At 44.7% G+C, this 12763-nt stretch overlaps 1 protein-coding gene across 2 annotated transcripts in view; it reads left to right on the top strand.

Annotated features, from left to right (window-relative positions):
• SYN2 (synapsin II) overlaps positions 1 to 12763 on the top strand; it is a 356436-nt gene that overhangs the window by 272948 nt on the left and 70725 nt on the right. Inside the window, exons 6-9 of one of the 2 annotated variants that reach the window (XM_075833843.1) lie at positions 1568 to 1654; positions 4684 to 4826; positions 6114 to 6188; positions 6750 to 6852. In XM_075833843.1, coding sequence (XP_075689958.1) covers positions 1568 to 1654; positions 4684 to 4826; positions 6114 to 6188; positions 6750 to 6852 — 408 coding nt within the window. The remainder of the gene's footprint in view (positions 1 to 1567; positions 1655 to 4683; positions 4827 to 6113; positions 6189 to 6749; positions 6853 to 12763) is intronic. The other variant, XM_075833844.1, reaches the window with a different exon arrangement.

Raw genomic sequence — 12763 nt, 5'->3', positions numbered from 1 at the left:
TTGTCTAGGTAAAAAAAAAAAAAGTATTTATTTGGAATTGGCAGTATAATGTTTTTTTTTTTATTTCACTGTGATCCCCACGCAGGGAGCAAATTGTGTTTCATAACCAGTACACATGCAAATCTTCAAGAAGATTGTACATACAGTAACAAAAACATTTAATAGAACCCCTGATAACTGGGACAGGGTAGTGGGATTAGGGGATATGTGTGCAATCGTACACTTTTTGAAAGTCAAGTGAGATCAATGTGAGTGCTTTTTCTTTGCCCCCAGATTAACAATATAACAATGGTAGATTACCCTTTAAAGAGAAGTAAAGAGAGAAGGAGGTAAAAGGACAAAAAAAAGAAACTTATTGTGTTTTTAGCCAATTCAGCATCTCTGCTATCTCTGAACTGTATCCAGACCCTCCATGTGTGGATAAACATCGTGTTTCTGTCTTTATGAATTGCCACCAAGTTCTCCATCTGCATAAGATAATTAACCTCTGAAACCCATTCGCTTAAAAGGGTCGTCCAGGTTCGGGCATGTTTTTTATACTGATGACTTATCCAGTTATGGATAGCGGAAACATAGTGTATCTGAAGAGTACCAGATAGACTTTCACAATGTCAAGTATACGCAGATGAAACACTAATTTGTCTACTTAGCTGGCAGTAGTCATAATAGAGGCAGTACTCAAAACAGAAAAGAAAAAGGGTCAATTAACGGCATATAAATAAAGATAACTTTTTGAGATTGCAAGAAATTGGCGGTGACTTTGTGCACGAAAACGGGGTTTCCCACCATTAAATATCATATTCATTGTATAGATCATAGAAAAGAAGAAGTGACAAGAGGGCATCTTCCTATTGAGTAGTCTCTTTCATTAACCCACTTCTGTTTGGCTGACAGAGTTTAGACTCCCTCTTATTCATATCAATTGGGAATAATTCTTGTAGGAAGAATTGTAAATGACAATTTTTGCTATCATCATGTTGATCAGGGTGATAGGCAGTGAAAATAAGCAGGTCAAATACATTTCGACTAACAGAACTGATTAGAATAATCAGAGAGATTATTGCTATGACCTGTACTTATCACTTGGAATGCTCAAAAATATTTTTGTTGTGTGTAAATCCAGGCCAATTCTTAGGTAAGTGATATCTAGAACAGAGAATGAGGAAAGAGGAATTGAGTAATATTTGAATGAGTTCTACACCACCTCCAACGTTTTATGATATACTTTTATATACAGAATTCTCCTATATCATTTCTTTCTAAACTTTATTGGCCCCACATTGTTTTGTAGCATTTTTTTCTGCCTCTTTCTTACAAACATCATATTAAAATTCATCCTTTCTTCAAATTAATATTACCTTTCGTCTTTAAATTCTAAAAAAAATATTCAATTCTTTTGTTTACTATGGCTTTCTGTTTGAGTTTTATATTTTGTTTATGATATAAGTGGTTAATTTCAAAGTGGCCTATAATTAAGTGTTGACGAAAATTGAACTTACCCATTTCTACAATGTTCCTCATATGCATATGTTCATTATTCATATAAATTCTAATTTTTTAGTCATAGTTCTTGATTTTTGGTTTGTTTCAGCTTGCAATGCCAACGTTTCCTGTTGTAGTGAAAATTGGCCATGCACATTCTGGAATGGGAAAGGTAACTACAGATTCAATTTCCTCTTAATTCACACGTATTGTTAATATTTGTAGGAGAAAAGGTGGTTCTATGTTCATATGCACTCACAGCTCAATGACTACTGGAGGTTACGGAAGCTCCCCAGCAATATTATATACATTATTTGATGTCACGGCAGATTTCAATTGAATATCTAGCTGTAAACAAGATGCATTTTTTGGTTCAACATTCAGTGTTGAATAATTTGTTTCTTTTTATTAGTCCGAGTACTGTTTTTCTAATACAGAGCTCTAAAACCCCTGCATGGGCATAGATCTAAATGATAACATTCTGTCTCGCTGCAGCCACCACTAGAGTGAGCTAATGAGCTTACTGTATACTGTATTATTATTGAGTTTATGCAGTAAGCCCCCCCACTAGTGGTAGTGCAGGTGTAAAGGATCTGCCTGACACAGCTTCTGTGTCGATGCCCATGATTAATCAGTCTGCATCTGCTCCTAGGTCTAATAGAGTGACTCCATCTGCTACCACTCAGGCTGGTAGGCTGAGGAGTGGGAGAACCTATCACAGCCTGGCCAGACGGAGCTAGCTCCCGCCCTCTGTCTATTTATACCTTAATTTCCTGCTCTTCCTTGCCTGTGATTCTGTCTGGTTTCCTGGCTCTGCTGTTCCTGCTAGTACTATTGACCTCTGCTTCGTATTGACCCTGGCTTTACTGACTACTCTCCTGCTCTGCGTTTGGTACCTCGTACACTCCTGGTTTGACTCGGCTCGTTCACTACTCTTGTTGCTCACGGTGTTGCCGTGGGAAATTACCCCATTTCCCGTAGCTTCTGTGTACCCTTGTCTGTTTGTCTCTCGTGCACGTATTGAGCGTAGGGACCGTCGCCCAGTTGTATGCCGTCGCCTAGGACGGCTCGTGCAAGTAGGCAGGGACTTAGTGGCGGGTAGATTAGGGCTCATCTGTCTGTCTCCCTACCCCGACATTACAGCAGGCAGACAGAATTTTAGCATTTATCTCTTTCTATTCAGAGGATTTGAAGCTCTGTTTTTAAAAAAAATGGAGGTCCGACTCCGTGAAATTACTCAGCGCAAAAGTTTAGACCTATTTAGATTAAAAAAACAAAAGATACAATATTATTGCTACATGTAATACAATTGACTTATATTTGGTAAAGCATGTGGAGCAATATATGCAACATTAAATGGGTTATCCGGGACTTTTGCAAATTGGCAGCATGTCAGGGGGTGGTGTAAAATAATTAAAGAACCCATTCTCCACGGCTCCATTCTGAGAAGTTTCTGCATTGGTCACATGTCATTTATCGGTCACATGCAGCTAATCACTGGCCTAAGTAGTGATGCTGCATGTGACAGCTGAGGACAGTGATTGGCTGCAGGGGCATTTGACCGATGAACAGCAAGTGACCAATGCAGGAGCTTCCAGGATCATATCCGTGTAGAACGGGGTCTCATTGCTGGACCCGGGGGACTTCATGGGGTGTGTATCTGCTAGTTTATTATTTCACATCATCCCCTAACCCTCTGCTGATTTTGAAAAGTCACAGATAACCCTTTCAAAACAAAGCACAATTGTCACAGAACATTCAATTTACACAATTAGCGCCATTATTTAAAGAGGACCTGTTTGCTCTACTGACATGTCTGTTTTAGTAAATATTTGTATTCCCCATAATATAACAATTCTGGAGCATCTTTTTGTAGAACTCTACTTTGTATCGTTCCTCTGTTATTCCTCCTAGAAATGTATGAATAAATTGACAACTGGGTGTTACCAATTGGGGGGGTGTCCCTAAAACTCAAAAACGGCGGTAGGTAGACACTCGCGGAATAACCATATTGAATGGGGCTAATCCACAAGCGGATTTAGAGCAAATTAAACTGCAAATCCGCGCCAAAAGTCTGAGGGTCAGTCTTGGATTTCTGCCGTGGATTCTCTTGCAAATCCACGTCTGATTTTTTCACTGTGTATAAATAGCCTAAGTGACACACGTCGTACAATAAATACACGTACACACATCAGACAACTGCTGAACATACATCAGTCGCAAGCCACACACATCAGGCAAGTTCATATGTCACACATGTCATATATTTCACAAATACCACCACACTATAAAAATGTCACAATAAAACACTTCAATCACACTGCTATAAATGCTGGCCACATTCCAGTGCTGACCACCAGCAGGCAGTGTCCTGCAAATACAAAGCACCGCCCCTTCCACTTAAGCTCCGCCCGTTAACAGCCACACTAAGCTGGTCAGGGCCCTGTTACAATACAGTGCACGCCTCTGGACCCTGCTGCAATCTTTTACTTGTAACTTGTAATATTGTGGTAAGAAAGGCCCCCTCCCCTCTGGGCTCCTGTGCAGCTGCACAGGCTACATGTCCGCCCCTGATTTTACCTCTACGGAAATCAATAATGATTTCCTTAGTCTTATCAGATGGAATAAAAAAATGGACTGAACGCGAGATCACGCTGTGCTGTGATTAGGTCCCACACAAATTTTACCGAAGTGTCAGGAGTGTGGATAGGCATCGCGTCCTGGCTGGAGGAAATGTCCATTCACACTCAAGACACTTCAAAAAAGTTAATGTGGGTGTATGTGACAGCACAGCGTGATCTCGCGAGATCACGCTGTGCAAGGGATACAATTGGACATGAATGGAGAGAAGTGTATGACGCTGATTGGTCACTGACTGGTCAGCGTCATACATTTCTCTTTACAACGCCCAGTTGGTAAAAAGTAAAAATGCCCAGTTGTCTATTAAGAAACTAATTAGCATAAATCTAAAATTGTTCTTAACTTCCTCTAAATTGATCGTTTTTCAAAATAAAAACCACTGTTATCTACACTACAGTTCCGATCAGATTATGTAGGAGATAGGGCACTTATAATGTGGTGACAGTGCCTCTTTAACTTCAGTCATTCACATAATGTTTCTCTTATTCATGTCTCTATAGCATCTTTACTTCTGGTAATTCTATATACGAGTTGTAACCAGTGTTTTCTTTACTTCTACAGGTGAAGATAGAGAATCACTATGATTTCCAGGATATCGCTAGTGTTGTGGCCTTAACACAGACCTATGCCACCACTGAACCCTTCATAGATTCTAAATATGATATCAGGATTCAGAAGATAGGAAATAACTACAAAGCGTACATGTAAGCACATCATGCCATACAGAGGCGTAGCTATAAGGGGTACAGAGATAAAAGTTGCAACCGTGTCCTAGTGCCTAATGGGGCCTAAAGGCCACTCTGCCACATCAGAAGATAGCAGTATTATAAATGGCACATGATAGGTGGGGGGGGACCTGTTACAAATTTTGAATTGGGGTTCCGAAGTTTCAAGTTACGCCTTTGGCACAATTGCGGTTAAGGATATGGTAGAGATTCTAAATAAAAAAATATGAATACAGGTACAGATTCTGAATTTAATATATATTTACAGTATATCTATCTATATATATATATATATATATATATATATATATATATATATATATATATATACACATATATCTTTATATATATATATATTGAATTTTTTTCTAAATTAAGATAATTACAAAGCATCCGTGTAAGACAAGAGTGTTGTTGCCATATAATACAGCCTTTTTTCCCCTCATTTGTCCCGTGTTCAAATGCAAAAGTTTTATATAAGAACATGACTTTCCATGCAGCCTCTTAATGTATTTTTATGTGTATTTCCTATATGCTATATGTATTTAAAACATTGCTTGCCAGTTTAGAGCAGTAGGGGTGATGTTTTGTTAAGGGCATTAGACAAATGTAGGGCGATAATTGGAATTGGGCCTAACTGAGGGCAAACCTTTTCAATATGTTTCTAATAGACACAAGAGAACTATTGGTGGTACAGGTGTTGTTTTTTGGTTGTCTGATTTAGAAAATCCATTTTCAAGTACCCTATTAGGGAATTCTAAAGAGGGGGTCCCCTGTTCAGGACCCTTGTCTATTAGCCAGAGTTGCGACAAAGAGGGTCTCTTGCTCCGGAGAACTCATCTGTGCTTTACATGGACAGCCCATTGAGTTCAATGTAATGCTTAAAGGGGTTGTCAAGTTTAGAAAACCCTATTTAAAAAACGCTATTAGAGAGATCTGAGTTAATAGAGGGGCGCCCCTGTTCCGAACCTTTATTTCTTAGCCAGGGGTCACAGAGCATCACTTGCCCTCGAGGACCTCTCCTGCTGTACACAGACAACCTATTGATTTGAATGGCCACTGTGTAATTCCTAATTTCCCCTGTGGTGGCACTGCAGGGAACTTGAACACTTACTGTCAGGTTTCCACCACACATTACATGTGATCGCTTGGGTCTCCGGCAGGGAATCAGATTATTGTTTGGCCTTGGTTAGATTTTGAGAGGCTATATAGTGTATCTCTATTTTATTTTGTTTCTATAAATTACATCTTACTTCTGTTTACTAGGAGAACCTCCATATCTGGTAATTGGAAGACCAACACTGGGTCAGCAATGTTAGAACAAGTGGCAATGTCAGATAGGTGAGTAACAATTTCTACATGACTTCAGGGGCCTTCAGATGTCATAACCAATATAGATGGCAGATAAACTGGCCTACTCTATTTCTTATCTACAATTTTATGTATGAATAGCTTAACCGTGGGAAAGAACTGGTATGTTTAAAGCCATTTCTAGTTTTCTACAAAAAAAATTCTGCTGGTTCTTATAAATGACTCTTCCTAGAGTCTATTGTTACCTTGTTTTAATGGGAAAATACTTACACTTTCCAATATTTATTAGGGCATTGACAGAATTGCTCCCTTTGACTGATAGTACACTACATGCTGTTGCTGATAGATCTGCCACATGGCATTAGAAATACCCTACAGCTATTTCTAGAACATTCCAACAGCTAAAGCGAATCATTTCTGATAATAACATTATTATTTTAGGTTATTGTTATCTAAGCTTTTATCTAATATATTTTGGGCTCCAAGGGTGTGCGGCACTTTAAATGACTATAAATTGACATATTAAAGACTGTGACATTAGAAGAAATAAATTTTGCAGGGCTCACGTGGATATTGTGTGTTTTTCTGCAGGTATAAGTTGTGGGTGGATACATGTTCAGAAATCTTTGGTGGCCTAGACATCTGTGCTGTGAAGGTTGTACATGGAAAAGACGGAAAAGATTATATAATAGAGGTAACTACCATATTGTGCCAACTGCAACATTGTGATTAATAAGACACAATCAAAGATTGTTTTTACTTTTTTGGTTAAGTGGAATAGCTTTTGTAATTTTCCTCTAAAATAAAAAAAATATCTATACATTTAGGCCCAAGTTTTTCTCTTATGAACATCTTTTAAAGGGGTTGTCTAACAAAATAAAATGTTTCTAATTGGTTAAGAAATGTAAAATGAAGACACTTACTAATATACTTTTAGTTTCAAAACTGCAAGGATGTTCACATTTCCCTGACTTGTTGTAACGTCTATGGCCACGGTCCGTCGTTCTGCCTTAATCCCCGACGGCCGTGGCCATGGACATCTTACCTGCTTGCAGCGTCGTCCTCCTGTGAGGCGCCGGCACTCACTTCCGGACTCCGAGTGTCTCTGTCACGGAAACAGGATACGAGATACAGGCACAAGGTACACTGGGAAACTGGAAGACACTGGGAGACCAAAAGCACAACAAACTTTGGGTAACAAACAACGCTCCGGCAAAGAGCAAGAGGGTAGAGCCATTTTTATAGCCCTGGGCTATATTGCAGACTTCCTGCAAAAATGTGCGCACTGGCCCTTTAAGACCGTGCTTATGGTCTCCCAGTGTCTTCCAGTTTCCCAGTGTACCTTGTTCCTGTATCCCGTATCCTGTTTCCGTGCTACCCAGTTCTAGTTCCGCGCTGTGCTGTTGCCGTGCTGTGCTACAGTCTACGCTTGATTTGCTACGCCTCGCCTGACGTCTTCCCGCCGCCTGGTCCTGGACGTGCCTGCCTCGTTACTGCCTACGATTGCCTCAGGTATCCTCGCTGAACTATAGAACTCTGTACTTACCTTTTTGGCCAGCTGCTATTCCCCTCCGCGGTATGGCCCAGTGAGTCCACACACCGTACGCTCTGGCCATGGACTCCGCTGGTCAATTCAAGGGATTGGCACCCTCCCAAGCCATGCAGGCGGACCTGCTGGATCTCCGAGCTAGGCAGGATCAGCTCCTTGTGGTAGTGGACTCTATGGCGCAGCAGCTAGGGACGCTAGTTGCTTCTCTTCCTGCCCCTATGCAAGTCCTTCAAGCCGATCCTCCTGTTACTCCTCCTGGCAGTTCCTGTCCGGATCCTCGGTTCTCGCTGCCATTGCCCTCTTGGTTCGATGGAGACGCCAGTGCTTGTCGGGGGTTTCTGAACCAATGCCACATTCATTTTACCCTGCACTCTTGAGCATTTCCGTCGGATGGAGCCAAGATCGCATTCATCATATCCCTCCTGACTGGCAATGCCCTGGCATGGGCTAATCCTATCTGCGAACGTCAAGGACCCGAGACCCAAGATTTCCAGGAGTTCGTGCGAATATTCCGAACTCTTTTTGAGGAGGCTGGGCGAGTCTCATCGGCAGCCACTGCCATCTTCAACCTTCGCCAAGAGGACACCTCCGTGGGCGAGTATACGATCCAGTTCCAGACTCTGGCAGGAGAGCTATCCTGGAACAATGAGGCCTTCATGGCATCCTGTTGTCATGGCCTGTCGTCCGAGATCAAGGATGAACTGGCTGCTCGAGATCTGCCTTCTGCCTTGGACGACTTGATTCTGCTTGTCACTCGGGTAGACATAAGGCTGACAGAGAGATCTCACGAGGTTCGTCAGGAGCGTCGGCGCCCTAGACTGGCACCCAACTTCCAGCAACCCCTCTTGCCTGCTTCTATTGCGTTGCCCGAGGTCCCGATGCAAGTAGACCGACTAAAATTATCGGTCCAGGAGAAACAACGCAGGCGCACATCTGGACTTTGCTTATATTGCGACCTCGCTGGCCATGTTGTGCGTCTGTGTCCTCACAACCAAAAAACCCCAGTGCCTAGGTTTGGTTGGAGAGACAACCCTGGGCGTCAACACATTGAATCAAGAACTCTCTTCCAAACTATTTATTCCCGTAACCATCATTGCTGGCGAGAGGTCCCATCAGGTCTCTGCCTATTTGGACACCAGGCTCTGCAGCCAACTTCATCTGCCAGGACCTTGTGGATCTCCTTCAGTTTCCTACTATCCCGCTTGAAAGGCCGCTGATCGTTGCCTCGGTGGATGGACTGCTATTGCCTGACCCAGCCGTTGAGACTCCAAGTGGGAGCCCTTCATGCTGAACTCATCTCCCTGTTCATCCTGTCCAAGGCCATCAACCCCATGCTGCTGGGTTTGCCTTGGCTCCGTTTGCATGCACCCGTCCTGGATTGGAACTCTGGAGAGGTCCTCCAGTGGGGTCCGAAGTGTCTTGACCACTGTCTGGGCCATATCCAGTCGCCACAGCCTGCTCCTCTTCAGTCTTTGGCAGGGTTGCCTTCTTGTTTCTTCATGTTCTGCGATGTCTTCAACAAAAAGGAGGCTGAGACCTTGCCGCCACATCGGGCATATGACTGTCCTATCGACCTGGTTCCTGAATCGTCCCCTCCTCGTTGTAGAGTGTACCCTCTCTCCTTGCCAGAGACCCAGTCCATGTCGGCCTACATTAAGGAGAACCTGGAGAGGGGTTTCATTCATAAATCCTCATCCCCTGCCGGAGAGGGGTTCTTCTTTGTTAAAAAGAAAGATGGATCGCTACGACCTTGCATTTACTACCGGGGTCTAAACTAGATCACGGTGAAGAACAGGTACCCTCTGCCTTTGATTTCTGAACTGTTTGATCGCATACGGGGGGCAACATTTTTTTCTAAACTGGACCTGCGAGGGGCCTAAAATCTGATTCGGATTCGTCGATGTGACGAATGGAAGACTGCCTTTAATACTCGTGATGGGCACTACGAATACTTAGTTATGCCCTTCGGCCTGTGTAATGCCCCAGCAGTTCAAGAATTTGTCAATGACATTTTTCGTGATCTCCTTTATGTTTGTGTTGTGGTGTATCTCAATGACATTTTGATTTTTTCCCCCAGATCCAGTCACTCATCAAAGTCGTGTCCGCCAGGTGTTGATTAGTCTAAGAGAGAATCGCCTTTATGCCAAGTTGGAGAAGTGTGTATTTGAGAAGAAGTCTCTATCCTTCCTGGGCTATATTATCTCTGATCAGGGCCTCAAGATGGACCCCCAGAAGGTAAAGACTGTCCTGGAGTGGCCACGCCCCCAAGGTTTAAGGGCCATACAACGCTTCCTAGGATTCGCCAACTTCTACCGACTGTTCATCCCCAACTTCTCATCTCTGACTGCTCCTAGCTCCACCCTCACTAAGAAGGGTATGAATGCCAAGATGTGGACTCCGGAGGCTGGAGCCGCATTTGAATCCTTAAAAAAAGCCTTCACGTCTGCCTCCATTCTGCACCATCCTGATGTATCTCTACAGTTTTCGTTAGAGGTGGATGCTTCCTCGGTTGGTGCTGGTGCACTGTTGTTCCAGAGAAGATCGAAAGGCAAGGCTGTGGTATGTGGTTACTACTCTAAGTTGTTTTCTTCCGCAGAGCGCAACTACTCGATTGGAGACCGGGAGTTACTGGCCATCAAGCTGGCTCTGCAGGAGTGGAGACATCTACTGGAGGGTGCGGTTCATCCTATCCTGATCTTCACGGATCACAAGAATTTGACCTACCTACAGACGGCCCAGCGGTTGAATCCTCGTCAAGCCAGGTGGTCATTGTTCTTTGCTCAGTTCCGGTTCGAACTCCACTACCGACCTGCCGACAAGAATGTGAGGGCCGACGCCTTGTCTAGATCTTTTGAAACCGAGGACGCCATGCAATCTCCACAGAATATTATTGACCCATCCTGCATCTTCTCTGTGATCCCCTGCAAGATAAAGACATTCCTCAGGGTAGGACTTTTGTACGTCTGGCTGACCGAGGAAGAATTCTTTGCTGGGGTCACAGTTCTAAGCTGGTGCTCGTAAGACCCAAGATCTAATCACCTGTCAGTTCTGGTGGCCCACGCTACCCAAAGACGTTATGGACTTTGTCTCCTCATGCACGGTATGCGCAGCAAATAAAGTTGCTCACTCCAGACCTGCTGGTCTGCTCTAACCACTGCCTGTGCCCGTTTCCCCCTGGCAACATGTCCCTATGGACTTTGTCACGTATCTTCCTTTTTCTGCAAGTTGCAGTGTGATCTGGGTGGTGTTGGATCGATTTTCCAAGATGGCTCACTTCATTCCCTTGACCGGTGTGCCATCTGCTACGCGATTGGCTGACCTCTTCATACAGCACATCTTCCGTCTGCACGGCTTACCCCTGCATATTGTCTCGGACCAAGGGGTCCAGTTCACCTCAAAGTTTTGGAGAGCACTCTGCGGCCTCCTCGGTGTAAAATTGGACTTCTCTTCGGCCTATCATCCTCAGTCCAATGGGCAAGTCGAGAGAGTTAACAGATCATGGAGAACTATCTACGTCACTTTGTTTCCAGGCGCAATGATGATTGGGTGCAATTGCTCCCGTGGGCAGAGTTCACTTATAACAATCACACCAGTGAGTCGACCACTTCCAGTCCATTCTTCATCGTCTACGGTCAGCATCCTCGTATACCTCTTCCTGTTTCTACTATGTCCCAGGATCCTGCAGCTGACTCGGACTTTCTACAGATTTGGCAACAGACCCGATCTTCTATCCTGTTGGCAGTGGACTGCATGAAGAAAAAGGCAGATACAAGAAGACGGGCACCTCCGCAGTTCCTTCCAGGGACTAAGGTCTGGTTGACTTCTAGGAATATCCGGCTGAAGGTGCCGTCATGCAAATTTGTTCCTAGGTTCCTCGGACCCTTCGAAATCCTGCTACAGATCAACCCGATATAATACAAGCTGCGGCTCCCCCCTACCCTCAGGGTTCCTAACTCCTTCCACGTCTCCCTGCTGAAACCCGTGGTCCTGAACCGCTACTCCAGGACTCCTAGTTCTACAGTGGTCCCTGGCCACTCATCAGGGACTTTCAAAGTAAAGGAGATTCTGGCTACCAAGAAGGTGGGAGGAAGGACATTTTATTTGGTGGATTGGAAGGGGTTCGGTCCAGAAGAGAGGTCTTGGGAGCCAGAGGAGAACATCGATGCTCCTGTCCGCGTGAGGAAGTTTCTCTCCCGCTCTGGTCCCAAGAAGAGGGGGCGTAAGAGGGGGGATACTGTAACGTCTGTGGCCACGGTCCGTCGTTCTGTCTTAATCCCCGATGGCCGTGGCCATGGACATCTTACCTGCTTGCAGCGTCGTCCTCCTGTGATGCGCCGGCGCTCACTTCCGAACTTTGAGTGTCTCCGGCGCGTCCCAGCGCGTGCACAGTCTTAAAGGGCCAGTGCGCACATTTTTGCAGGAAGTCTGCAATATAGCCCAGGATGCCCTGGGCTATAAAAAGGGCTCTGCCCTCTTGCTCTTTGCCAGAGCGTTGTTTGTTACCCAAAGTTTGTCATGCTTATGGTCTCCCAGTGTCTTCCAGTTTCCCAGTGTACCTTGTTCCTCTATCCCGTATCCTGTTTCCGTGCTACTCAGTTCTAGTTCCGTGCTGTGCTGTGCTACAGTCTACGCTTGATTTGCTACGCCTCGCCTGACGTCTTCCCGCCGCCTGGTCCTGGACGTGCCTGCCTCGTTACTTCCTACGATTGCCTCAGGTATCCTCGCTGAATTATAGAACTCTGTACTTACCTGTTTGGCCAGCTGCCATCCCGCTTTTCAGTACGGCCCAGTGGGTCCACACCCCGCATCATGACACTTGTGATGTGTTCCCGGAAGTGGAGCTTGTCTCCTTAGCTGTGACCTGTCGACACAGCCTCAGGATGCAGAGAGCTCCCCCCACTCTGTGTGTCGGTGACGTGAGGAAGGAGCTGGCTGCCTGGCTCAGTTCATCATCTGAGCCAGCCCCCCCCCCCCTCCCCTTGAGTGTCAGCACGGAGCAATCTGCTTTCAGCGTGAGCTGTACAAAGCAGTAATATTAAAAATGGCTCACAATGAA

The sequence above is a fragment of the Rhinoderma darwinii genome, chromosome 7 (genome assembly GCF_050947455.1).
Source record: "Rhinoderma darwinii isolate aRhiDar2 chromosome 7, aRhiDar2.hap1, whole genome shotgun sequence".
Taxonomy (NCBI): Eukaryota; Metazoa; Chordata; class Amphibia; order Anura; family Rhinodermatidae; genus Rhinoderma; species Rhinoderma darwinii.
Note: the sequence above shows the minus strand (reverse complement) of the source record. Positions and strands in the feature narration are given on the sequence as shown.